The sequence below is a fragment of the Corvus cornix genome, chromosome 1, assembly GCF_000738735.6.
Source record: "Corvus cornix cornix isolate S_Up_H32 chromosome 1, ASM73873v5, whole genome shotgun sequence".
NCBI classification, from domain to species: Eukaryota; Metazoa; Chordata; class Aves; order Passeriformes; family Corvidae; genus Corvus; species Corvus cornix.
Genome location: NC_046332.1, coordinates 93,730,461 through 93,755,715, shown reverse-complemented (window position 1 = coordinate 93,755,715; position 25,255 = coordinate 93,730,461). Strand labels below are relative to the sequence as shown.

At 38.5% G+C, this 25,255-nt stretch overlaps 1 protein-coding gene across 1 annotated transcript in view; it reads right to left on the bottom strand.

Moving 5' to 3' along the window:
• COL4A1 (collagen type IV alpha 1 chain) overlaps positions 1-25,255 on the bottom strand; it is a 120,555-nt gene that overhangs the window by 39,113 nt on the left and 56,187 nt on the right. Inside the window, exons 3-21 of the mRNA XM_039550060.1 lie at positions 14,791-14,880; positions 14,656-14,700; positions 13,086-13,130; positions 12,914-12,976; positions 12,759-12,812; positions 12,585-12,611; positions 11,179-11,262; positions 11,004-11,066; positions 10,371-10,406; positions 9,791-9,832; positions 8,126-8,215; positions 7,492-7,527; positions 7,287-7,346; positions 5,112-5,156; positions 4,838-4,891; positions 4,325-4,366; positions 3,074-3,167; positions 2,378-2,413; positions 680-844 (exon numbers count right to left, since the gene is read on the bottom strand). Of these exons, the coding sequence (XP_039405994.1) occupies positions 680-844; positions 2,378-2,413; positions 3,074-3,167; positions 4,325-4,366; positions 4,838-4,891; positions 5,112-5,156; positions 7,287-7,346; positions 7,492-7,527; positions 8,126-8,215; positions 9,791-9,832; positions 10,371-10,406; positions 11,004-11,066; positions 11,179-11,262; positions 12,585-12,611; positions 12,759-12,812; positions 12,914-12,976; positions 13,086-13,130; positions 14,656-14,700; positions 14,791-14,880 (1,171 nt within the window). The remainder of the gene's footprint in view (positions 1-679; positions 845-2,377; positions 2,414-3,073; positions 3,168-4,324; positions 4,367-4,837; positions 4,892-5,111; positions 5,157-7,286; positions 7,347-7,491; positions 7,528-8,125; positions 8,216-9,790; positions 9,833-10,370; positions 10,407-11,003; positions 11,067-11,178; positions 11,263-12,584; positions 12,612-12,758; positions 12,813-12,913; positions 12,977-13,085; positions 13,131-14,655; positions 14,701-14,790; positions 14,881-25,255) is intronic.

The following is a 25,255-nucleotide window of genomic DNA, read 5'->3' as shown; positions in this document are numbered from 1 at the left end:
TTACTCTATAAAGCAGGTGTTTAGCCTGATCTAGTGGGTGGCATCCTTGCCTATGTCTGGGGGGTTGGAACCAGATGGTCTTTAAGGTTCCTTCCAACCCAAGCCTTTCTATGACCCCATTCTCCTCAAAGGTAATTTTATTTTACAATAAAAACTTCTGGCAAATTAGTACCTCACACTGCAGTTCTCACATCTGTTCAATCTGTTACACAGACTGGTACTGCAGACTTGTAAATCGTGACACTGAACAGCTATCTTTTATGCTGAGAAGAGTATTAGTATCTACTATTGTTTTAATTGAAAATACACAAGTATCACTAGGTTGGCACAATAGGACACAGAACAAATTAGTATGTGTTAAGGTCAATTGTTTGGTTATATTCTAAAAATTCACAATGAATTTTGCAGAAACTTTAAAAGCATTTATTTAGCAAAGAATCCTTGTCCTTTCCCTGTAAGGAAATAAGTGGCGTCCTGCATTGAGCAACAGGTTTTACTCAGTTCATCAGCAACTCAGCTATGTTTCTTTCATGACACAGATCGGTTTATCAACGACTCAGATATGTTTCTTCCATGGCACAGACATATCCTGATAATAGCTTTTATAATCCTGTCTCTTTCTTTTCTTAAGGTGCATTATGGGCCTTCAATGTGAAAAGCAACCAAGGACTTTACCCACCTGTTTTGCCTGGAGGTCCTGGTGGGCCAGGCAACCCAGGGGGACCTGGCAGACCATCTCTTCCAGGGATTCCAGGTGAAGGAAATCCTGGAGAACCCTTTTCACCTTTTTCACCTCTCTCTCCAGGGACACCAGGTGATCCTACCCTGTCTGGAATTGGTCGACCTTTGGACAGAGTAAAACATACATGTAAAAATGACAAATGAAGAGACAGCAACATTATCAACACATTAACTTTCATAGGGTTTTAGAGAGAAATGGAGAAATGTTAGTGCAAAAGAGAAAAGGGACTGTATTTAATTATTGGTGATTTATACAAAATTGAGTTTATATACTCACTGCAACTGAGAGAAACTCACTTCTGTTAGGTCCCTAGACAAACACACCTAATCTGTATCAAGTGCTTTTCTGAGATTTAGTTGGACACCCTTTTGCTGGGTAGTAAATAGTTGCAACACTGGAGTTAACTTAGCTACTGCATCTAGAAACTACTACACAGTTCCTTACCTCATAACAAACCAAATCTAAAACATACCGAGAAAGGGAGGGCATGTCTGAAAACTTCAATAAATAAGTAGTCAACAATGCTAGCAGATTTCAGGTATGCTAAAACCAAAATGGTTTGTAAGAATAATAAGTGAAAAACAGCCAAAAAAGAGAAGCAATTAAACAACTACAAAAAATCCTACTTAAGATCTCCTTTTAGCTATTTGTACAGTCATGCAGGTCTTCATATTTTAATAACTTAATTCACAACTCATCACTACACTTGATCACTAAAACATTTTGAGTCTTCTGCAACACTGCAGGAAGATATGGAAGTCACACAAAGCTCAGTTTCTGTAGCATAATTACAGCCTAAGAGCAATCATTACAGCCTGGGGCATATAGCATCTTCTCCCTAACCTGTGAAAGATTTCCTGGAAACTATCTGACTCTGGCTCACATTAATTTCATATTTAGCTCACTGTCAAGTTAGAAAATGAAAGCAAGGAAGGTAATAGTATCACTGAAGAATGCCTTAAGAGTCTGGTGTCCACAGATGATTTGCCTAATTTTCAAAAAGAAAATATCATGGTGTAGTTCAAACACATGTACATGTACTTATATAGATAAAAGCAGTGTTTCCATGGATGTGAAGATGTTAAGACTCTGAAAAGGGCAAAATTTTTAGGCAAAAGAAATAACTTTTATTAGAGCAAGTGACATAGTCAAAAACAGCAGGAAGCCTTCAAGAATGACTTTGATCTAGTATTATATCTTCCTACAAACCTTGTTTTATTATACCTATGCAAACACATACAGAGCTGAAATGAGAGCAAGACAAAGACCTACATATGAGCATACATACTCAGGTATACATGCACACACTCACACACATTCACATTTAACAACTCCTCCTGCCCCATGCAGTCATACTCTCTGGGCTATCTCTGACAGACTGTGTACTGCATTTTCAATTTCAGCAGAAAGTTATCAGGGCAGAACAGAAAGAACAAGGCTGGATCACATCAGAGACATGAGAAAAGCAACCTACAGGAAGTGTCTGCAGGGATAATTACACCCCTGGAGAGGTCACTGCTTGGGTGTTCAGAAAGTCAGGCAGTAGCTGAAAGCAGCTAAGGAGAATATCCCTCAGGACTGTTCACTCCAGAACACATGAAAAATGTGAAAAATTCAGTGGTCATAATTTCATACCTGGAGGTCCTGGGATTCCTTGTGCACCAGGGAAGCCTTGAGAAAGAGAAGGTTTCAATTAGGCAATGAATTCTGCAATGCCAATGAAAGTGAACTTTTAGGAGATATTATTTAAATTCACATTCATGCATATTCAAATTCTGAATCAAATTTGAAATTAAATAATCTATCTATATCTTCAAGAAATACATTCAGGGAAAGTGTCCTGCTGTGTGCCAACTTTCCCAGTGATTTTTCTTAAATTGGCTAAGGTCTGTAATGGGGAAAGCCAGCAGGTTTTGCTTGATTTTCTGTTTACTGAAGCCTTTTTAAAAATATGCAAGCCAATCTTTAGATTAAAAATAAGCTACTGACTTTTACAAAGGAGTCTCAAGATTCTCTACATTATTACCCTCCTTAAGTTCATGTTGATTTCCATACTTCTTAGATCATCTTGCTGAATTATTTAACTACCATAAAAACTGATCCCAGTTTATTATTTTTCATCTATAATTGAAAGGCAGTCTTAGTTACGCTGAGAACCAGAAGTGTCCTACAAGCTACTGCAAAATATAATAACCTAAAAACAATTAAATAAATAACTGGAACATTACACTGTCATATAGACCTCCTGAGCACAGACAGTACAATTTTAATTTCCTTTAGTGAGAAAACTGAAAGTATAACTCAATTAAAAAGACAAGACAACATACATACCTTTTTCACCTTTTTGACCTTTCAGTCCAGGCAAACCTGAAACTCCAGGGTCTCCTTTTTCACCAAAGGTATCTACTGGTCCAGCATCTATCACCTAAATCACAGGACAAACACTAGAAACATACAACTGAGCCGTCATATCTCCTCCATCTTCATCTGATGGTACAGAGGCCATTTTAGTTTTATTGACAATTTTCAGCAGTTTTGATTATACTTGCAATTTCAGCAAGTGAGAGGCTTGTAGCTGCTGAGGAATTACCAGAGAAAATAAATATTTCCCGTTCTACCCAAATGCCTTCACATCAACTGCAGGATTAAGTGGAGAGCTTTTACAGCATCTTCCTCAAAAAGAATGATGCCAGAAAACCGTAACATGGTCTAAGCACTGATCCACTTGTATTACCCTTTATTTTAAAATGTTATGGTCTGCCAATTTTTGCTAACATTGATCTGAGCTCAATATATAGGATGCTAATATTTACAATACAATATTCAGGAAGTACATACAATTTTCCAAACCAAATTAGCAGATGTTGGGGATTTCTCCCCATAATTGGGAAGCAGCACCACCAATCATCTATTCGTTCCTGACTAACCCCATTTTTTATCTGAGGTGTTAAAAAAATTATAAATTGCTCTCCTGGTTTCTTCTTGTGTACTTCTTGCCAATTTCTCCTCGGGGAGCGATTGCACTGTTCATCACTTGTCTTCCTCAGGTTTTATTCCGCTCTCTTCCTGTTATCTCCCTTTTCATCATGATTATTACTACTACTACTATTAGTATTATTAACTTTATTTTGATTAATAACTTGTTCTTATCTCATGAGTTTTACCTTTTTCCAATTCTCCTTCCATCCCATGCCGAGGAGGGACGGTGAGTGAGCGAGTGGCGGTCTGGCACTTAGCTACCAGCTGAGGTTAAACCACAACTGCAAAGCTGACAGATTTACTCTTTTGATCTGTCTTTTGGATACTGTGTAGTGATTAGCAACACTTATAATATTCACAGTCCAAAACATTTGAAATTCATATTCTTTGAGGGCTCCTTTCCCAAATTTCAAACATACTTTAAAGAACTGCACCCAACTTTTGCTTCCATTAAGGAAAAATATGGACATGACTGATGAGAACAAGATCAGACTATGCATAGTATCTCTCTTTTTCCTCATTGTTTGAGCACTTTGACTTTCAAAAAATTTAAATTTAAATTTATTTTAAGTTTAAAATAAAATACTAATTTATTTTACTTACTCTTCCTGGAGGTCCTGGATAGCCTCGTTCCCCTTTGTCACCCTAAATCAAAATAGAATTTATGTTTTAAATCCAGATCAGATTTTTCTCCCAACAAAATCAGATTCCCTCAACAAATGAACAATTTGATACAGAATCATAACAACATCCAAATGGTAAGTACCTGGAACGCTATAATAACCAGCATTAGTAATTACTTTGCAAGCCTGTACTGGTTTGCACTATTTAAAGAGAAACTGGAGGTTTTAGGGAAGTACACTTATACCTATGCTGGCTGGACAAAGAGCTTGTGAAAATAAAGCCTGCATTAATCAACCCATATAAGAGATCTAAATTGGGGATACCTACACTACCTTCATTTTGACTTTTCCTAGTCTCTGAATGATGACACACAGCTTAGCATTCATTTAGTATTGCTTTATGTGCATTCATTGCTTTAATGCAATCCATGAACACACCAGAAAAGCTATTAAGTCATTCTACGTGAAGGAAGCAAAAGTAGCTACTACTGACCTTTGAGCCAGGCTCCCCAGGTCGTCCTGGAATCCCAAACCCTCCAGGCAAACCCTGTGTGTAGAAGACAGTGAAACCAGAAGAGACAAATATAGGTGGATCTTAGCTGTGGCAGCAGCAAAGCTTAAAAATTTTCGAAGTCACAAATTCACTGAAAGCAACAACTTCAAGTAAACAATTCAGAAGGCTAGAAAACATCAACCATTTATAATGCACAGACAGTTCCTTGTTTTGAATGTAAGAAACAGTACTGGAAACTGAGTAAAATACATACAGGTTCTCCTTTCAGTCCTGGTTCACCATCTTTTCCAGGCTTTCCCTGTAAAACACCAAGTTCCACTCTGCTTAAACAGACAACCACATACATGCAATTTCTAAAAACAGTGGATGAAATGCTAGAACAAAATCATCACTATTGCAATGCATTAATCAAAGTGTGCTAATGCAGCTAACAGAGAAGAGAGTACAAATGGTGAATATGCCTAGTGCTTGTATTACCCAACACCCTACAAGATGCCAAATTACATAAAATCCTGCAAATCTGTTCCCAGATTCAGAAATAACATAGGTTTCCCTGTCACAGGGTCTTCAAGACAAAATATATCTACAGCACAAGAAACTGGAACCAGATCTGTGTTTTCCTTTCACAACAAAACCTTTCTATATATACACTCTTCAACTTCACAAAACATTAATGCATAGATATTTGGTGGTTCAGTTTCAGCAGAAGGCTTGTAGAGTGGCCCTGTATCAGACTGTGTGGCAATGTACTGGTCAATCCACATCCCTCACACTGAAATTCAAATCACAAGGCAGATGATATGCTAGAAGTCAAAATTCCCTCCCCCAGAGTAAAATTATTAGACCACTGTGTTAACCTACAGAGAGGATTAGATTCCCTTGTTGAAGTAGTCAATAGATACATGATAAATGATCTAGATAGACAAATCTACTTTTCAGCATTTTCCCTTCCTCTTCCTCTGCACCATAGAAGGTCTGGGACATCAGCTTGTACCCTGATCCACTGGAGGCTGGTTTCATTTGGTGCCCCAGAGCTTAGATTGTACATGTAACATAAGCAATATACGTTTGTCCCATAAACCCAAGTAAATGTAGATACTTAAAAAACAAATTAACAGGGTATGTAATTGTCTAAAACATAATCCCATCAGTTTAGGTCAAAAAATTCTGTCTTAACGCAATTGAAGGATAAAAATGATAGAACAAACATGAACCACCACCACTGAGGTGTGCAGCTATGGTCTCTTGTAATGAAGGGTTACAAGTAATTTTTAGTAATTGATTAAAACTATGATCTGCAAAGTCAAGAGAGCCTTCAAATATACACCGTGATCAGAATTAATCATATGGTTTAGTTTCATTAAACTAGAATATCAGATCATACCATCTGTTCATCTTTCAAGGCTTAGCTTAATTTCAGAAGTAGCTGTGATTTCCTGACCAATTATATGTAAAATAGCTTAGAAACTTTGTTCAGGGAACTCTGCAAAAACTGAAAACTGTACTTTTGATAACTTCTGATGCTCTGGTTTCCTCAAAAAGTTCTAAGCCAACATGTCTCCATTCTTTCAGCTTCAAGCCCTCATAAGACTAAAATACATGTATGTATATGATATAAAAGATAATCCCATCACATAACTTTACTGAAAAGTTAATAGAACATCTGACTTTGAAGCAGAGTAGAAAGGGAGATTTTCTCTTTTTCAGACTGAAGTACAATCGAATGCCTGTAGATGTGCTGGGCCTAAAAGTTTATGAAGACCCACACCTTGAGAAACTTAGAATTACTTAGAATACTTTAGATACATTTGAATGTAGAAAAAAATACAATTTTGCTACCTGCTCAGCTATGAAAGATACAGCACAACTCATGAAGAAGTTGGATGCATGACTGATAAAAGTCAGGTTAGACAAATGTAACAGACCTTATGGCCTCAAGCATCCACAGTCAGGCTAGAAACCAGCAAGCAAAAGGATTTCAGTCACCTACATTTTTTTCTCCATTCATTGTCTTTGTAGGAAACTGTACTTTCAGGCTAAGGAGGCTGTTGTCAACTGCACATGAGAGTATTTGAAATGAATTCAACATGTTCCATTTAGCTAAAGTCACTCCTACAAGGTGAGTTTTTTCTCTGCTTTTTCTTCCATTCTGGAATGACTTAATCTTGCTTCAATTGGGATTAATGGGAGTTTTGCCTTTGCCTTCAGCACTGCAAGCTACTCTTAAGTGTCTTTAATTATCTGAAATATTATATAGTAACATTACTGCATGTTACTACTACCTTGATTATACACCTGTCCTACAGTAAACTTGCTTGTTTGAAATATAACAAATTTGCTGTTTAACTAATGGTTACTAAGTTTAATTAGCTAATGGAAATAATACAGTAACTGCAATTATGGTATTGATAAAGTTGAGTATACTTACACGGGGACCAGGCTTCCCAGGTTCACCCTTGTCTCCTTTGAAACCTGAACCAGGCAATCCCTGGAAAAGAAATACTCACTAGATCAAAAATACTTCCAAATTCCAAAGTAAATCTGCTTTTATCTAATAGGTACGAAGATATTCAGTGACATTATCAGATTCTTTAAAATTTTTATCATAGTAAAAAAAATAACTCAATACTCACTGGGAATCCCTGTTCGCCCTTTTCACCTGGATCACCCTAATGAAATTATAAAAAAAATGTATATTAGTAAACAAACACTTAAACATTATTCATTTAGGTTGTAAATAATTCTTTATTTCAGCAAAAGCACATTTATTCCTGTTCTCCATTTCACGAACTATGCCTAATAGTACGATGAGCAAAAATTTAGACAAACATCAAATGTGAATCCATTAAACTAAGTTTATTTTACCAGTATATATTGCTTCGACTGCTTAACTCAGTAATTGAAAAATTCATTAGCACTAAGATTTCACAAATGTGTATAAGAAAAGTTGAGTATATGCTACTTAATTCAAACTTTTAGAATATTTTTATAATATCCTATCCTTATCAATCCTTCTTCCTCAGAAAGTCATCTGTTGCTTACTTATTTATGCAATCATTGATGCATTTACCACCTATCATATATTTTTAGAGAGATTTCTAGAATGAAAATTAAAATTCATCCATGAAGTAGAACAGGCAGAAATTTTGGAAAAATTTGCTCTAGGTGACTGTGTATTTTCCTTTTCCTGTTTCACTTTTGTTTGCTAATTCCTACTGATTATACTTTAATGAAGAGCACAAGAAGTTTAATCATTTAACATCTCACCTTTTCTCCCTTTATGATTTCACTCCCTTTTTCTTTCATATGTGGTGCTGGTCCTGGGGGTCCTGGGGGGCCCCTTACCCCTTGTTCTCCCTGTCAACAGCAAATCCAGAATTGTCCATTGAAAACAGAATGACGCTGAGATCAAACACTGCTAAGATCAGTAACATTAAAGAGAACTACCACTTGCATTTAAAAATATAGCTCAATGGGTTTTTAAAAAACTCTTTTTTCAGCAAAATCAGTGAGAGAGAGGGTTACAGAAGTCACTGCTGTGTAACTGGTTACAGACAGAGACTGCCCTGAAGAAAAACCTCTGAATCCACTCTTACGGTGAAGACTGATTAATACCAAATATCAGGAACATATCCAAATAATTACAGCAATAGTACTGAAGTTTTATAGTGCCTCCTTCACGAGGAAGGAAATTAGGAGGAAAGAGGTTGGGCACAGAAAGTCAGCGCCTAAAGAAAAATGTTAGCAAAAGTTTACAGTGCTCCAAAAGCTTTGCAGAGGTTCATAAAGGCCAACTTCAAGATGATAACTGTGGACAAGTTTTTAGTATGCGTATGTCCATTGCAGAGTCAAAACCTCACCTCCTTCCATAATGCAAAAGCTCTATCTTTAACAGTAAAATGCCTCTGAAAAGACTCGATACATTTTGGTCAAGCAGTAATGCATGCACAGCAATACCATTTATCTTCTGCTAAAGACAAACCTGAGGAGTCCAGGAAATCTCCATACACCTCTATGTTATCTTCGCCAACATTTTTCAGTAAATTTCATGATAACAAATTAATTTCAACAATGTGTCATCTTGAAAAAAATTCTTTCCATTAGGAATATTGGGACTCAGACATATTAGTAAGGTGGTGTAATATAATTTACTTATACCCCAAAAGCCCTCTGTCAGTGACACTCATGAAAAGCTGCTGGAGAAGTGCACAGACACATTATGAATTTACTGAATAGCCCTTGAATGCATGCAGTTCTTGGCTCCCAGGAACACAACATAAGGCACTTCAGCCTAGACCTCTCAGTGTGAGAGGTAACAGACTAAAGCTGACATGTATTACCTCCCATTTGATGCTGATTAAGAGAATAAATGGGATCCTGGAGCACATCTTTTGGCTTAGATTCGTTCAAAAGTAAACCAGTCTGTGTGCTCTTAAACCTCTTCCTGGTTGTGTCATAACACAATAAAAGGGGACAACTGAAATATCTGCTTCAAATGTGTACATTACCAAACCAAAATAAGGCAGACAGGCCTTGGAGTCCCACCACAATTAATTCTGATCATTCTGAAAAGCACATTAAGTCTCATCCCTTAGAACTAAACAGATTTAAAAAAAAATCTCATGGTGAGTCCTAATATACAGAATAAATGTTTCCAGATCTGCCTAGTGCAAATTAAAGTAGCTTTCCAGGCACAGCTGAAAAACAGGACGGTGATCTAAATTACTGTCAGGTATAACATCATCATTAAAAAAGTCTGTAACTGCTCACAACTTTTGTTTACTTAGGCGTAAGTTACAGATTTACTCGAGTCTTCCAAAAATTACAACGCTGATTTTCTCCATTGATTGATTTCAACGGTTTTCTTTATTTAAAACACAGTATCAGGAATATTTCTGACAGTTGTTCTCCAGACGTTTACAAAAGACCTACCTTTTCACCTTTGGGACCCTGAAAGCCCAAGCCCATGTAGCCCTGAAAACGTAAATTACACACACTTAGTCAATTTTTATCAGCAGTGCATAGGTGCATACATATAAACATATGAAGGTATTATGTACACATCAAATGCTAAGGGAGAATATAAAACACAGAATATGTCTTTTAAACACATGTGTGAAACAAATAAATAATCATGTCCTAACCTCCCTGCTGTTTTTTAAGCCAGGTGTCACAGCAACTTGTGAAAAAACTGATTGAAATTTATCAGATAATTTTATTGTCAATACGCGCTTTTACCCAACACTTCAGTGAAAATGTTGACATTTTAAAATGAATTCAAAAAAACATAGAATGCTGTAATTACTACTGATTTGACCAAGTGAGATAACAGGGCTAGACAAATTTGAAAAAAAAGTGGTAAAGTTCTCTTTTTGTGATGTCCATTAAGACACACAAATAGATCCCAAACTGTAAAAACCCCACACCTTTAGGACCATTATTTTCCAGAGTTTTCAGGATCTGGTATGCAAAATAAATAGATAGACTTCATATTTGTATTAAAGAGTCTTACCTTCTCGCCTGGAAGTCCTGGTGCCCCTGGGGGACCCTACAAGACAACACATTTTAGCATGCACATGTGTAGAGTACACTAAGTGGAATAATGCCTTATTCTATGAAAACAGCAGAAAGGCAAATCTTTTTATTAAACCCAGTAATTTCATTTTTCTCTTGCTGTGCATTATTCACAACTTGAATAAAAAATAATAACAATCTGTCTGAGATATCTCATTAATTATCATAATAACAAATAGATGATAACGTGCTTCCACGGTAACACTCAGTGCTGCCACCCATAAAAATAACCTCAGCAAACATTTGGATTTTGATCTGAATGCTTGGTATGTAGTTTATTTTCTTAATTAAATTGGGAAAGAGAGGAAAGGAGGACCAACAGTTATAGTCTCTCCCCCACAAAAATACCCTCCAAGAGTGCAAGAAGAGGACTGTAGGAGCAGCTGCTACTGACAACCCGTGTTGCCCAGTAATTTCTGCCATGGTAGAGTTCAGAAGGCTGAACATGAAGCCTGGCACCACATGCTATCTTTCCCAAATCCCAACCAAGACCTGCTACACACACCTTCTAGGACACTCCTGTAATAAAGATCTGTAACTGAAGTGCAAATCACCATGAAAGGAAACTTACTGGCTCTCCTGGAGGACCTTGTGGCCCCATTGGCCCCTGAAACCCTGAAGCTCCAGGTGGACCCTATGAAATATTCAAATGGTGTCATAAGAAAGTGATATTTATATGGTAATTTCAGGATACTGATATAATTTTAATTGAAACTCACTTCTATTCAAACATCATTTAGACTTACAGGCAGTCCAGGTTGGCCAGGAAACCCTTTTTCACCTTTTAGCACGCCAGGATGTGCAGGACCAATCACTTCACCTGGATCTCCCTAAAATAAGAAAAGAGTAAGTCTTTAACATGAATTCAAATACATTCAAACCCACTAGGAGAGGAAAGTTGTAGCTATGCATACTTTGGAATCATTTGGGAAGCTGACTTAAAAAAATCACCTTATTTCTTTTAATTCAGCTGAAACATAGAGATATTAAAGTTAAAACCTTAATTGCCAAATGTACTTTAAAGCCACCTGAAGAGATTCCAGTAGCAAAACTACCTTCATATCTCATTTCCTGTATTGTAATGGCAGTTGGAATGATTTTTCCATTAAATCTATCACTACTACAGTGTCACCACACAACTGGAGCATCTGACCTGGCTGCTGAGAGAAGTGGTACCCTCACAATCTCTTTTCCAGGCTCAAATCTTCATGCTTACACCTAATTTTTACATAAAGGCCATTTATGGTGTTCTTTGTCCTCAGGAAAGGAATACACTTAGTCTTACTTCAGAAAACTATTCTGACCACCATCCATTTCTTTACGTCCCTTCTTTTGAGAGTAAAAGATCCTGTTTTTCCTGTGTTTTTGTAAAAAGTTACAACACTGTAAGTGGTTTTATTTCAGTCTTGTACCTATGCATACATGCTTAGGGAAGAAATATCTGAGTACTGTTTCTAGAATGAGTCAGCTCTTCCCACATGAGAGCAAGAGAAATGGACATTTTATAACTTGGGTTGTCATGTCATTACAAATTTGAGATAACATTTAGACTTATATTGAGCTTATGGTTCCAAATAATATCTGTTCATTTTAAAGACAAAAAGCTCTCTCATGTCTTTCAATGCTTCATTCTCCAGTTCACAAAATGCACTCAGATACCTAGTTAGCTAGCCTGATCTTTTTTCTTTATGAAAACTGTTTAGTATGTGTATGAGTATGGTTCTCATATTGTGGGGTATATGACCTTCTTCCACAAACATTACCCATGTGAAACCTTTTAGTTAAATCAAATGCCAATATAAAACCAAATGTTTGAATCATAAAACCTGTCTAAATCTTCATACACAATTAGGTGGCCACCATAGTGTTTATAATTACCAATGATATGTACTACTTTTTTTCTGTTGTAATCCATATAATACTCACCCTTTTAAGACCTGCATGCAACAACACTTATGTTCAGTTGTTATTAGGTGGGGAGGCTACCCCACTGTCTTTATTTAGTGGGATTGCAAAACAGAGTACAAAGTGAGACAAGGTAATAGAATTTTTCGGTCCTTAGGTAAAGACTGCTAGTCTTAGAGGATGTAGAGATCACACCAATTCTTATTGTTAGAAGCAGGATATGAATACACTTAAGAGTAAAATGTACCTTCATGCCAGGAGGTCCTGGAGGTCCCTGTGAAAACACAGACATATTTGTTGTTATTGCTCCTCAATGTTGTATATATTGTATCTTAAACTCTGTATCATTTCCTATAGTTATATTTGCATTTCAAGAGTCAGCATTAAAAAACGTGAATCAAGCAGGAAAGAATCTACTTACTATACTTCCAGTCAGTCCTGGTAAACCTGGGGGACCTACTGGACCTCTTTCACCCTAAGGGGAACAGAGAAATCAGTTTTGTTTAGGGAACACATGCATGAGGGGTGTTTTTATTTCAACACAGAGATGCTGTTATAAACATATGTAAATGTCACCTTTGTGCCATTACATCCTGGAATGCCAGGTGGACCAGGAGGGCCATCTTGTCCAGGAATGCCCTACATGAAAAGAAAGTAAAGAAATTAGCAATATTAGGAATAACCCAGGTCAGATGTCATGACTAAAAGTTTGATATTCTTTGTAAAAACATATGTACTTCATACGTACAGGAAGGCCTGGGTTTCCTGGAAAGCCTGATACTCCTGGGGGGCCCTGCAATTGAGAAAAAACACAAACTGAAATGACAAATCCACAAAACACCAAGGACAAGCTGCAGCCCAACTTGCATCTCCAATGCTGACAGTAAAAACCTGGAGCATTTAAACTTCCTTGACAAAATAGCTCTAATCTTCAAAACCTCTCAAATATGTCACCTTAGTAATGAATAAATGAAAGCAACCTTTTATATTTCTTTAACTTTTTAAGCAGTAGGAACTAGATCAGAGCCTCATGTAGAGGTAAAAGGGAATAGGTGTTGCTTTCTCACAAACATTGTTCCCAAAACTAATTTACTGTAGGTATCTCTTCATAGCAGAAGATAATGTCAACACACCGTAAAGATGCTTCTCTACCCTTCATAGTCATCAGTGTATCAATTCTTTCTTATTATCAAAAATCCTATCAGGCTGAGATAATTCTTTCTCCTTGAACAGTTCTTCAGTGTAATGAATCAGGCATTTAAGTTGGCACATCATTTTCATCCTATCATCTTACTTATCCATGCAGCATTTCCTAAAACATGTATTATGAAGCAGAAAAGATGTATGGGAATCCTGAGCTCAGATAGTGTGTTTGCATCTTTCAAAACTTTATAATTGCTAAAATACATTTTACTTACTCTGCAGCAAACAAATACAGGAGATGCCAATTTACATTAACTCAGGATACCCCAAGTTAACATGGGCATCGTGGATTAAAATATGGAATTCTTGATCTAGCAGAATACCCTCTCTGTAACACCTCATAAACTGCACTTACTTCAGTAAATTCTATCTGCTGCAGCAACTGCAGGCAAATGGAGAACAAAACTGAGATGGCATTTTGAGAATCTGTGAGCAAGAGGGTATAGCTGAAAATGTATGCATCATTACTGGCCAAGTCATTTGAATCCTCTTTCATCATGATGTTAGGAAATGTGAAAATGCTCAGAAAGAGCTTGGCACCTCACAAAACCCCAAAAGGCATGGCCCTGGCCAATATAATATGCTAAAAGAAGTGCTATGTAAGTGCCCCATTAACCAGAAATAACAGGAAGATCACAGGTATTCAGAGTCTCTTCTAGCAAAGCTAAGAAATCTGTCCCTGGCTTTAATTTGCTCTGTATCTTGTGCACAGTTTTAGCCCACATGTGCTCATGAGTGTGTCAGCTTCTCTGCTGGAGCGCTTCAAGTTTAGATGGATAATAAAGGAGAGTTTTGCAAGAGGAAATAAGGTTGGTACATTCTGAAGCTGGAACAAAGCCTTTTGGTATGCCAGGAAGATATAAAAGGCATATTAAAACTATTGCTGTTGATGCAGTGATAAGTATCAGGTAAAAATGCAAATGAATAAAGGTATTGGCTGCCCAATGCAGCAAGAAGTTCAAAGGTAAAAGTGAAAATTTTGAAATTATTGTGCAGCACACGGGGATGTCATTCACTAACACAGACTTCCTCTCGCACATGAAGGCAGACACAGAGAGTTAAAGTCATATAAACCCAAAGACATCATAATTGCAAGAAAGTAAGGTAGAACTCACTCTTGTTCCCTTTGTTCCTGGCAGTCCTGGTTCTCCAGTATCACCCTGAAAAGGAAAAGAGAAAACTTTATCTTTTCTTGGGACAACAATTTAGGGAAATCTGATTGTTTTGAATACTAAAGCTTCAGTTCTTACCTTAAGCCCTGGTGGCCCAGGGGGACCTTCAGGTCCTTGCATTCCAGGAAACCCAATCACACCCTGTAGTCCCGGCAAGCCTCTTTCTCCCTGTGGAAGAAAAAAACTAATTAGCAACTACACAACTGAAGCTCCTTCTTCAAGTAACTCACAAATCCCATTTCTGTGCTCAAGGAACCTGTTAAGTGGTAAGAAGCTATATGTGACAGCAAAGAGTTCATGTTGGTACTTGAAAGAAGGATTATTATAAATTAAGAAATATTTATGGCTCAATAATAGATTGGCAGGGGCTGAGTGTGGCATAACAGAAAAGCACTCTTTAAATGCTAATCAAACCTTTTTTTTTCTGGATAGCACTGTTCATAGCAGGATTATTCTCCTGGGATCAGGAAGGTCACCTTCCCTCTAATAAAACCTACCTGCATTCCTCCAGAGGTACTGCTAAATCCCAGTAGAAAATCTAACAGCCCAAATCAGCAACTAAATTCCTGAGAACTGCAAATATCACTGTTTGGTCAACTAGTGTAGGAAGGGTAATTACCACTCTTCTTATACACCACTCACAGCAGCAAGTTTTGGAGACCAGGTTAGTCACTTAAAATTTCAGGGTGGTTCAGAGACAGGTTGCTTCGAGATACAGGATCTTCCCAAGAAGCTGAACACACAGATTTTATGTGTCATCCTTTTGATTCTGCTTTAATGCTGTAGGGGACACCTGTGTTGTTCCTCTCCCTACAACTCCAAATGTATTTAAATCAGATAAATTTAGAGGCAGAAAACCTATCCACACTCTAGATCAATATTGCAGGTATTAGACATTCAACTATATTTGGACTCCCAGTGAAACCAAGAGGAACACTGTCTAAATAAAGGATGCAAAGTCTACACGTAGGGAGAGGGGGAAAAACTTATGCATGTCAATTCCTGGAAACAGTAAATGAAGCAAATCAAAAGCCACTTGTTCCATGCAGGAAGTAACCAGAGTTGTCCTTTCGAGGTGTGATATGAAACAAGCAGAAACACTTCATACTGCCAAAAACTGTGGGAATATTGGATGAATAAAATGTTAGTGCGAAACTGCAAAAAGAAGAAGTTTTACAAGTTTGAAAAATGGCTAAAAAACATGGCACCTGCTTTAGAAACTCAAAACACAGCAATTTTCAAAGGATAGCAAAAAGAAAATAACATTAACAAAGTTCGAAACACATAAAGGGACACTGCAGAGATTTAAGTATTTTCAGCAAAACAGTGAGAGATGAAATTGCAATTTGTGATTAACAACCAATTCAGTATTTGATTTCAGGATGGCGATTAACAATGAACTTTTCTCCTGTTTGCTCAGGACAAAGACTCCCAGAAATATGCTGGCTACTTAGAGGTCATCTGAGGACTTGAGCCCACATAAGAACATCTGAGTCTTGGAGAGCTCATCTGTCCAGGAAGTGTAACAGGCCTCTTGCAAAGAAAAAGTTATGACATGCAGGCAGAGGAAACTGAGTGACAACCAACAGACACGGTGCTATAGTGTCAGAAGATGAGAGGAATTGGAAGACTTGTGGAGTTAGTGGGTTGATGTTGTTTTTTAGTTCCTTGTCCAGGATTTTGTTAAAATGAAGAGACAAGGGGGAAGGGGCATTATTGATGGGTATGAAGAGCAGGGCCAAGGAGGAAGGGACAAAACTCAGAGATTATAAGAGCATGAGAAAATAAAATCAAAACAACATTAATTTATTAATAATTCCTGACAGAAAAAATTATCCTGCTGTTTCTCCTTTCCTTCTTCCCATAAAAACAAAATTTTTCAATAAAAGAGTACTTTCTGAGCAAACAGTCAGTTTTTCCTTGAAGTGCTGAAATGGCATGATCTCCCCTATTTCATTCCCAATAAATATTCTTTATCATGGTTTGAGAATAAAGTTCGCTGGTAACCCAAATCTGAAGCAGTGTGTTAGACCAGAAAACAAAGCAAAACAAAGCAAGCATCAGAACAGCTGGAGAAATATGTTTCTAGGTCAGCTGTAGAGGTACAAAGTCCAAGTTCTAAAGTAACTAAAATTGTTTTGAAAAATATTTTAAGGAAGAACTCATCATGATGCAGGTCTCTGAATGAATGTTGAAATAATTAACAATCTGAAATATATCTGTAAGTTAAAGAAATTACATAAACCCATACTTTGACCGGTTAATTTGCACTGTTATCACAAGTGTATTTCTACAAAATCAGTTGTTATGTCATTCAGACCAGAACTTCACACTGAACCCTGGGCACTTGCTCTCATGACCTTCTGCAAGATAGGCTAAGGAAGGAGAAGACATTCAAGTACATACAACAGGATCTTCCACTGCTGAAAGAATGTACAACGTGTGCAAATGAGAAGAAAACAAATTATTTTGAAACCCACAGAGAAATATGCCTCATGTGTAACATATGTGACTCACATCAGTCATGTTAACATGGCTGATACTTTCTGCACTCAGAAGTTCTGTCCCTGAGGATTTCACCACACTTTGAACCACTGCACCCTGCAATACCGGAAAAGAGTCTTTCCTCTATTCTTAAGGAAAGTTAAACCTGAGGTTTACAGATCAGATTTTCACTTAGTCTAAGGCTCCCTTAGATAATTCTGGAACTATACAAGGGCCTTAACGTGCCTGTAAATCACTTCCTAAGGGAACGACTGCTTCAGCCGGCCAAGAAGGTTACCTAAAGGCTTAAAATACATAAAAACTTGCACTTCCAAGGCAACTACAGTAAATTCTCTTAAGGCTATCTTCAACCTCCTCGGCTGCTCTGTGTGAGGGGTAAAACAGCTGGAGGAGCAGAGTTGAGACCATACCAAGTCACTTTGAGCTAAGATACATTCAGGTTTCCCTGGAAACATTTTTATTTTCCTGACTTGAACTGTTAGGCCAACAAGAAAAACAACCAGCTATTTGTCCAGAACTTCTGGACACCCAGTCAAGGTACTGGACGTTCCAAGCCCTGGAAAACACAACTGCTGAGCATGTGGAGGTCTGTACCATCCCAAAACCCACAGACTCATGATTCCTCTTACTGGAACTGAGCTCATCTTTTTGCTAGAGGGAGGTAAGGAAACATAAAGGAGACTGAATGTGTGAGAGCTGCTGGATCCCTCTCAGCATGCAACCTGCTGCCTTGGCTGCTTATTCTAACAGGGAATCATGGACTTACACACTGCGAACACCTCTGCCTCTACTCTGCCTTTCCATTTGATTTTACTGCAAAGTAAGTTCAGGGTGAATAGTCCAAACCAAGTATTGTGCAAGAAATCCAAATTTCTGCAGTTTTAGGCTACACAATGAATGGTATTTAACTCCTCTACGCCACCCATGGAAACTCAGAGAAGTTAGGGCAACCTGTTCCACCAAGACTCAGTAACAGACCTCGGGATGTCTCCTGGGTTCCAGTCCATCTCTTTAGTCCAGGTATCAGTCTGCTTCTTTCTACAATAGCCTTAGAAAACTAGTGGTGCCAACACTTACAAGGACTAACTAACAAAGCTTCTACTTCAATACTCCTGTTTGAGTTTGTACAAACTTCCATCATATTTTTTTTTTGCATCAGTGATGCTACACTAAATTACAGTAAAATTCTATCAGTCCCAGAGCATCTGCACTGAACAAGAGAGTACAGAAACTCTACCATCCTTAAACTGTAAAGTCATATGACTGAAGGGTATCCTAATGTCACTGAGTAGATCAGACCCCACAGATCACTGAGGTAACAACAGCTATACTGCTGCTTTCCTACCTAAAGGGGCTTACTTAGAACTTCAAGATCAGACAAAGCTATCACTCATTATGCTGTACAGAACAGACATGAGCATGTCCTGAAGATGGCTTGCACTGCAAGGAAACACTTGAGCTGCATCCTTCCCCCGCTTGCCTGCCTGTTCCTTTCTTCACTCAATGTTCCAGCCAAGCAGCCCAACAGTAAGTGCTTGTGCTACATTTATGCTGCAACTCATTAAGCACACACACTACCTAAATTGGCAAGCGCCAGGTCATTACTGCTACCCCAGTTATTTTTCACTCAGCACTGAGATTTCTAGCTGTGATGCATGAAGAGCATGAGACTCCGACTGCAAGGGTTATGTATTGTTCAAGTTCCAATATTCACAGCTGCAAAATCTTGGCAAGTAATATTGAAAGAGCTTCTGCTTCTTACAAATCAATTCATGAGACTCAAAAATTAAAACAGATGGAACCATGTCATCTGTACCTCTGCTGATTCAATGCAAGCTGTCAGAAAGCACAAAGGAGAACACATTACTCAGCTCTCAAAAATGAATATTTTGCCACTCAGCTGCTGGAAATGTGAAGCTGCTACGTAAAAAGACAGCAAGTGCTCAGTCACCACTGCACTCATTTAATAAGCAAGATGTCTGTGTTAGTTCAGCTTTTGTGATATGCCTTTGCATTAGGTAGTTCAAATTAAAATTGAATGGACTTCTAAACAGACATTAGAGTTTAACTGCATGGGCTGATGTTTTTTTCTGACACCTACCCTTCCAAATTAGCAACAAAATGCTGTTTGGCACATGGAACAACTGCAAATTGCTAAGCAAGAGAGTCACATAAAATAAGTAATTTCAGAAGATTCAGCTGTAATATATCAAGGGCTGAGGGGGAGGAAATAATCACCACCCCATTATAAATTATTTCCCCTATTACTTTGCCTAGGGACTGCTGGACTGGGAGGTTTTAGCCTTGAGAGACTGGTAACATGGATATAAATAACTGCTTCCCAAAGTGCAGGCTCACAGGGTGTCTGTGTCTGTACAAATATGATGTTCTCAGGCTCTCCAGAGACTCAGGCACATGGTGAATAAGAATGTGTAGATCTTCCAAAGTCATTTAAAAGATGCTTCATTTCTTAATATTTGACTCTGCCAGAGATCTCCCAGCAGCTGAAATGGCAGGACAGTCTGTCCTTCAGCTGAAAAGGCATAAAACTCAGTCTAAGGGAAAGATGTCACAAGGCAACTAAACTGATCTACCCAGCAAAGGTGGCTCTTCTCCTCCTTTTAAAGGGATGATGCCACCTCACCCTTCTTTACATCACCTAGCATGATTCCCTCAGCCTCCACTGCACCAGTTCTACTCATTAAATTTACTCCCTTTTCTTTAATGACTGAGCTTGGTCTGGCCTCTGTGAGCTGAGGAGCTGCCAAAACCAATGCAAGGAGGACATAGCAGGACACAAGGTGGAAAGGCAGCAAGAGCAGTTTCTCACACCAGCACAGTGGGGTTTGCTGGAGTTCATCCCCCACAGCTCCTCAGCTGTGCCTTCACAAGGGAAACTGAGCAGGGAGCCAACAAATCCTTGGCCTTGCCAGAGGGCTGTCTTCAGCCCAGTGTCACTGCTGACTCCAACGTGTTATAAGCTCAGAATTCCTCTCACAAATGCACATGCTTTCCTGTTCCCAAAAGTTAACGTTCATTGAACTGGAATTTTACCAGGGGCATATTTGGCAAAGTAATGCAACTGTTTCAAGATGAAAACTGACAATGCCGTTTTCAAATAGAAAAAAAAAAAAAGGGCCTGACTGTCAACAGGAAAACCTGCCATTCAAATCAGTCATCACACCTTGATCGTCCAGTGTGACCTCATAAAATCCACAGCAATGGACAACAGCCTTGCAATGTACTACATGGTTTCTACCCAGACTATCCCCAGCCAGATGAGAGGTGAATGCAGGCTCTGTATTTGTTCCTTCAGCTGATGTAACTGTGAGCACTCAAGTGAATCGGCTCCAAGGTGTTGGACCAGTAATCACAGCAAGCAAGCTGGGAAACAGCATTGTGCGACTTGAGTAATACTCTCAAGTCACAGTGTTTCTTTCCACACTCCTTTAAACATGTGTTAGAGAACTGTAATTGGTTCAGTGTTACATTAGAGAAGACACAGATGTGGGGAATATCCTTTATTAAAAGATATAATAAATTCTTTATTAAAATGGTATTTTTAACCACCAGAGGGAGCACTGGCCCTGAATATATTTCAGGAATAAAATAAACATGTACAATAAATGTCATCTGTTTGTCCTCAGCTGCACTTACCATTTTCAGTATTTTATTGGAAGTGTGAAGTGGATATCAGTCAAGCAGAATTATTGCTATATGCTTACAGGATGTGTGTCCTCAAATGCACTGACGATGTTTAACATTACAGAATTCCCACTGCACATTCTTCAGCAGAATCTATCTGCACTACAGCTATACAATTCTGGAGCCACACAAGTAACAAGTAATTAATTACACAAACATAACTCTGCAGACATGCAAAGAATCTGTTTAGGAGCTCTGTAAAGAGCTTGGCTCACCCAGAAGTTTTGGGGCTGAGTTTCTGACTGTATGTAGAATGGAAGAGGGGGCTGAAGCAGAGAGAGGGGGTGTCAGCAAAATCTGGATTCTTGCATTGCCAGGAAGCGTCTGAAAGAACTCAGTCCCATAGAAGCATGAGTGCAGCATTTTTGGCATGACTAACAGAAGGAACCATGACAATTTCACACGGCCTGCACAGCTCCACAGTCATGCTGCCTGTGGGCTGGATGAGGCCCTGAACAACTTCAAGCACTACCAGGGCTGCTCTACGCTAAACTCAGACACGTACGACAACAAAGTTCCATCCCAACAGCAGCTGGGGAAGAGCACTCTCTTATCCACGACCTCTTTGCCATGGTGTTTATTCTGACATCTCCTTCTCCCTTTGCTCCCTCCCCAGTGACTTTCACCTGTGGGACTCCTTCAGTACTGCAGTCAAATGAGCTCTCAGGCTGCATTTTGAGGGAAGGACACTGAGAAGCACCTATTTATGGTGCAAATGCCAGTGCCTTACAGGTTCATGTACAACAGGGCAGGCACCCTGATCACCAAATCTCATTCTGTTTTTTCACTCCCTGACAGGATTATTCTTCCTACTATGAAAGTATCTTTTCTCAAGGATCATGAATTTACAACACTGAAAAACCTGTGCAGCTTGATACAAGATGAGCCCAAACCTCCAACAGCGACTCCATTGATAAGAACATTTAATCTGAGGGCTGTTCAGGTTTAAGGTTCAGGGACTGAGCCTGGGCCTCTGCCTCCTAAACACTAAAGAATGCTTAGAGCAAAAGCATATTTCTGTGGCAGCTCATGGCTGCACAGAACATTCCTCAGGAAGCTGCTAAGTCCTTCCCAGGAGCATAAAAACAGAAATAACAATTTTGATTATCCTTTTCCCTACATATCAGTATCCATGTGCTTAGCTGGTGCTCAAGTGCATGGATATACAGTATGTCTCAAAGAAATTCAGATGTTGAATAAGAAATGAGTGAAGTAAAATTAACATTCAAAAGCCAGTCATGGCTATCATTTAATTGGTGTCAAGCAATTGGGTTTCCTATCAACATCATACAATTTCAGTTAAACCAACTTTAAGTAAGAGCTCCTCCCTACATAATTTAACAAGTCTTCTTCATGTAATTCCTCTTCTTGCTCACCCCATAGTTATTCGTCCTTTTCCAAAGGTGGTAGTCAGTTTTTTCAATGCAGCTGCCCAAAATTCACATTTTAGGACTTCTTGAGCCATGTACACTCTTACCTTAGGCTCTCAGTATTTCCTTATGCTTACATGTATATCGTTCCTGTATGCTTTGTGTGATATTTCATTCCAGTGTAGATAAATGTTACAGATCCAGAAGTAGCTGGGATGATGAGGGGGTACATACTTATTCATAGCATGATTGAGGACATGGTATATGAAGTACAGAAATACAAAATGAGAGAGCAGAAGACAACAGACAGCAACCAAACTTGAACTGTGGAAGTCTGCCTGCACAGAGTTTGGCAGTTTAACACCAAAGTATGTAGTTCATTGTCTTTGTGTTTAAACCTTTTCTGATTAAAAAAAAAAAGTCAACTCAATAACACAGCTTACGATGTTTCAGGAGGAAGTCACACAAACCTTTTTACAAAGGTATACATGAGGTTCTCCAACTTTATTTTATTTTTTAAATCTTTTATCACACATGGGTCAAGGTCAAGGAGCCTCTTCCTATCAGCTAGAGTCACTCTGGGGAACAGAAGAACCTCAAAGAATCCAAAGGGAAGAGGATGTTTGAAGGACAAATGTGTTTGCACTGTAAAAAGAAAAAGGAAATTCTATCACCTGCATACAGGTTGACTCAAAAGGGTGCTATATTTCCCACCCCTTCTAATCATCTGTTGAACACATTAGGTCTGAGTAACTCTTCCTTTGTTTTATTACACATTGTGTTAAATCACTTCCAGTGTTGAAGGTCCAAGAATATAAGGGGTAAAAATGCTCCACACCCTTCCTACTTCATTAATGAAAATTATTTAGCATTTGTTTGCATTTGGCATTGTTTAAAGGCTCACATTTAAAGATGAAACAGCAGGGGGAAAAAAGGATCCTGAACTTCTCTGGGTTTTTTAATTTATTTTTGTTCAGATCCTAGACCAGGAATGAAATGTGACGTTACATGCAAGTTTTATTCTCTTGCCAAAGGTTTGTCATGGACATATTTACAGAAAATAATCTCTTCCATAAATAGTAAAAACATGGGCAGCTGGTCCTAGACAGTACAGACTGCAATAAAGTTCTCAAAATGAGGTAGTTCATATCTTGAGGGTATGCGACAGACAGTACTATTTGAGACAGTGCGAGTCTAGCTGCTTTTTTAGGTCAGGTTGGAAATGGCATTTCTAAAGTCTTAAACATTTTGAAAGCTCCATAGGAGAAAAATATCCTTCCACAAAATAGAGGAAATATTCTGGCTTCTGACCTTTAAACATGTAAACACCACAAGGCAGGCAACATTGTGCCTCAAAAGTGTAAATCAGTGCCTCTTTACTTTATTGTCTCTTGACTCAGCCAGATCCATTTTAAATAGACATATTTTTGTAATATACAAGATATATTTTTGTAAAACCTCCAGGGATGTTCAGCCTAAGTCAATAAAGTTAACAAAGATGCAATAATCATTAATAATAATGAAAACAAGTATCTTTCTTATTTTGACATTGTAGAGGATATCAGTATCCTTGTCAGAAAGTGTCAACCAGAAGTTAGTGTGTTGCTCAGCAGGTGGCTTTAAAGCTTTTCTGACAAAAAAAGAAAAAAGGACAAGGACACGTAAAGAGGCCTGTCGGAATGAACGACATCGGCGATGTCTGACTGCCACCCAGAGGACCTCGCGGGGAAGTGACACAGCCGGGCTCCGGGGACACTGCCAGCCCCACGGCACAGCCCTTCCCTCCCACCCTTCCCTGGCTCTTCCTAAAAGCTGATGGAGCCCAGGGACAGACAGCGGGCAAAGGCAGTTTTGCTATCTAAAGCTTATACTCTGGAGAGTTTCACAAACACTATCTTTTCCCTTTTTTGCTGAGGGAAACAGTGTCACTCAATTCTCCTGTCTTGGCACTGATTTCACTGCATTTAATACCTAGAACTTCCCACTGGGATCCTTTTGTAGGAATTTCACGAGGCTGAATGTGTCCTTGCTGGATTTCCAGCCTCTATTTCCACACTTTCAGACAGGAATGAAGTTTGAGTTGAGGAGTTGGGATCACATCCTTAACTCACAATCCCCGTTAAAGGCGCTGCAATACAGATGGAGACAGCACCGTCTTCTCTGTTCACTGCTCGCTACACAAGCCTTTGGTTTTCCTCCCCTTATTTCACCTAACTACTGACATTGGAGCCAGAGGGCATTTCAGATTGCCGCTCTGTACTAGAGTCCGTCCCCTCCAACCCCACCACTTAAAACCATTTCTTTTGCAGTTCCGCATCGTCTTTCAGTCTTTGCTTGGCATTCGAGCAAACCTAACAGAATTAAGTGTTACCAACCCCCCTCAAGGCTTTAAGTATTCTGCTAACTATCCATGAAATGCTTTTGTTGCATCTGCTTACAGTCAGTGACAAAAGAATTAGAGAACGCCCCATTTGATGCTAGTGACTGTGCTCACTCAGCTCAGTACACTGTGCACACTGAACTTTGACACAAGCCTTGGTGAGAATTATTTTTGTTGGCCTATCAATACATTTAAAAATGTTCCAGCTGAACTTCGGTGGAAGCTGTCACATGCTTTCTTTAAGAGCTACAAAATTTATGGGTACGTTTTGCCATTCTAATCACTGTTAAATGTTCTAGGAGATATAAACATGATTTTCCAAATAGGAGTCGAAGTTTCTTTTCCCTTGGCTTTACCTTAATTTCGTTTTTCTTTCACTGTTAAAGATTATATAAGAGTACTTTATCTATAACTGAAAGCTAGTAATTAGATTCATCATTTAATTGAACTTTCTTTGCTATGTTATCTATAGTTCAATTAACTGTTCTATAGCCCTTTCTCAGGTGTTGTAGTTACTTGAAAAGAAATGTTGAAATCCTTTCCAACATCTCTTAAATATGGTTTCTCAACTGTTTTTGCTCCT